Source organism: Rhagoletis pomonella, unplaced genomic scaffold (assembly GCF_013731165.1).
Source record: "Rhagoletis pomonella isolate Grant_MI unplaced genomic scaffold, Rhpom_1.0 Rhpom_scaffold_00009, whole genome shotgun sequence".
NCBI lineage: Eukaryota > Metazoa > Arthropoda > Insecta > Diptera > Tephritidae > Rhagoletis > Rhagoletis pomonella.
In genome coordinates, this window is record NW_023458563.1 from 5692094 (window position 1) to 5693609 (window position 1516).

Sequence of the window (1516 nt, forward strand, 5' to 3'; positions counted from 1 at the left end):
TTTTTGGTCGAGACCCCTTTGCAAGTTTCAACTAAATTAGTTTTGCGAGTTGGAGGAAGACTCAATCAAGCACCCATTGAATACAATGCGAAGTTTTCTGCGTTATTGCCAAAGCAACATCAACTTACGCGCAAATTTGTGGAGCCCCTGATTGTAAATTTGGGTAATCAATGCGCGTGAGTTAGTACGAAAGGTAGTCAACTCTTGTGTGCATTGTTATCACTACATACCAAAGTTAGTGCAGCAAATAATGGGATCTCTTCCAGCCGATCGTCTACTTGCTCAGCGCCCCTTTTTGGTAGTAGGTGTTGACCTATGCGGCCCATTTTATACTTCGTACCGCATTCGTGGAAAGGCACCTTACAAAACCTATCTAGCAGTATTTGTTTGCTTTTCATCGAAAGCAGTACATGCGGAATTAATATCAGATTTATCAACTAATAACTTTGTTCTCTCTTTGAAGCGTTTTATTGGCAGACGTGGCATACCGTATCGTATCTACTGTGACAACGCCACAAATTTTGTGGGCGCACAGGCGCAGCTGAATGAATTAAAGCGTCAGTTCTTCAACCAGCAATCAGTATCTGATTTGGAGCAGTTCGGCAGCGTTCATGGGTTTGAATTTCGATTTATCCCACCGCGAGCTCCTCACTTTGGGGGATTGTGGGAAGCTGCTATAAAATCAATGAAGACTCTGCTGGTAAAATACATCTCACAGTCTAACTTAACATTCGAAGAACTTCAGACAGTAGTGATTGAGGTAGAGGCCATATTGAACTCGCGACCTCTTACGCCTTTGACTGACGACCCAAATGATGGTGAGGCGCTTACTCCAGCACATTTGCTTATAGGGACTTCGTTGAAAACACTGCCGGAGCCACAACTCAACGTCATAAAGGAGTCGCGTCTAACTAGTTGGCAGCGTATCACTTACTTAAAGCAGCGATTATGGGACTTGTGGCGTCGGGATTACCTTCATACATTACAAGTGCGGTCGAAGTGGCTTGAGAAGCAAGAAAACATCGTTCCTGGTCAGCTTGTTATGATTCATGATGACAATTTGCCACCCCAACAATGGACACTTGGTCGCATCACAAACACGTCCCCAGGAGCAGATGGCCGTGTACGTGTGGTTGACATTCTCACAAAGCGAGGTACTCTACGGCGCCCAGTGCACAAGATAGCTCCTTTGCCGATTGAATAAAAATGTTTGAAAATAATATTTCAACGGGCGGAGTATGTTGGAGCAGATGAATTTGTGTATATTTCTACAAAGTAGTTACAGTCTTGTACCACTGTGCCTGCGCTACATGCATAGGTGCATACATGAAACATATCGGCCGATGTTGTTTTTCTTTATCTTATTTACATATGTACGTACATGCAAATGTCTTTGCTACAGCAAGTGGGTACGCACATAGTTACGCACAGCTTAACTTAGTTATATACATATTTACATACATTCATATATATAGGGTTATACATATCAACGCATTCCTTATCATAACAACACAAA

The 1516-nt window shown here is 42.7% G+C and overlaps 1 protein-coding gene across 1 annotated transcript; it reads left to right on the plus strand.

Annotated features, from left to right (window-relative positions):
• The first annotated feature begins 250 nt into the window (after positions 1 to 250).
• On the plus strand, positions 251 to 1204 carry LOC118745832. The gene has a single exon (XM_036479503.1). The coding sequence runs from the start codon at positions 251 to 253 to the stop codon at positions 1202 to 1204; it is 954 nt and encodes a 317-aa protein (XP_036335396.1).
• Positions 1205 to 1516: the final 312 nt, after the last annotated feature.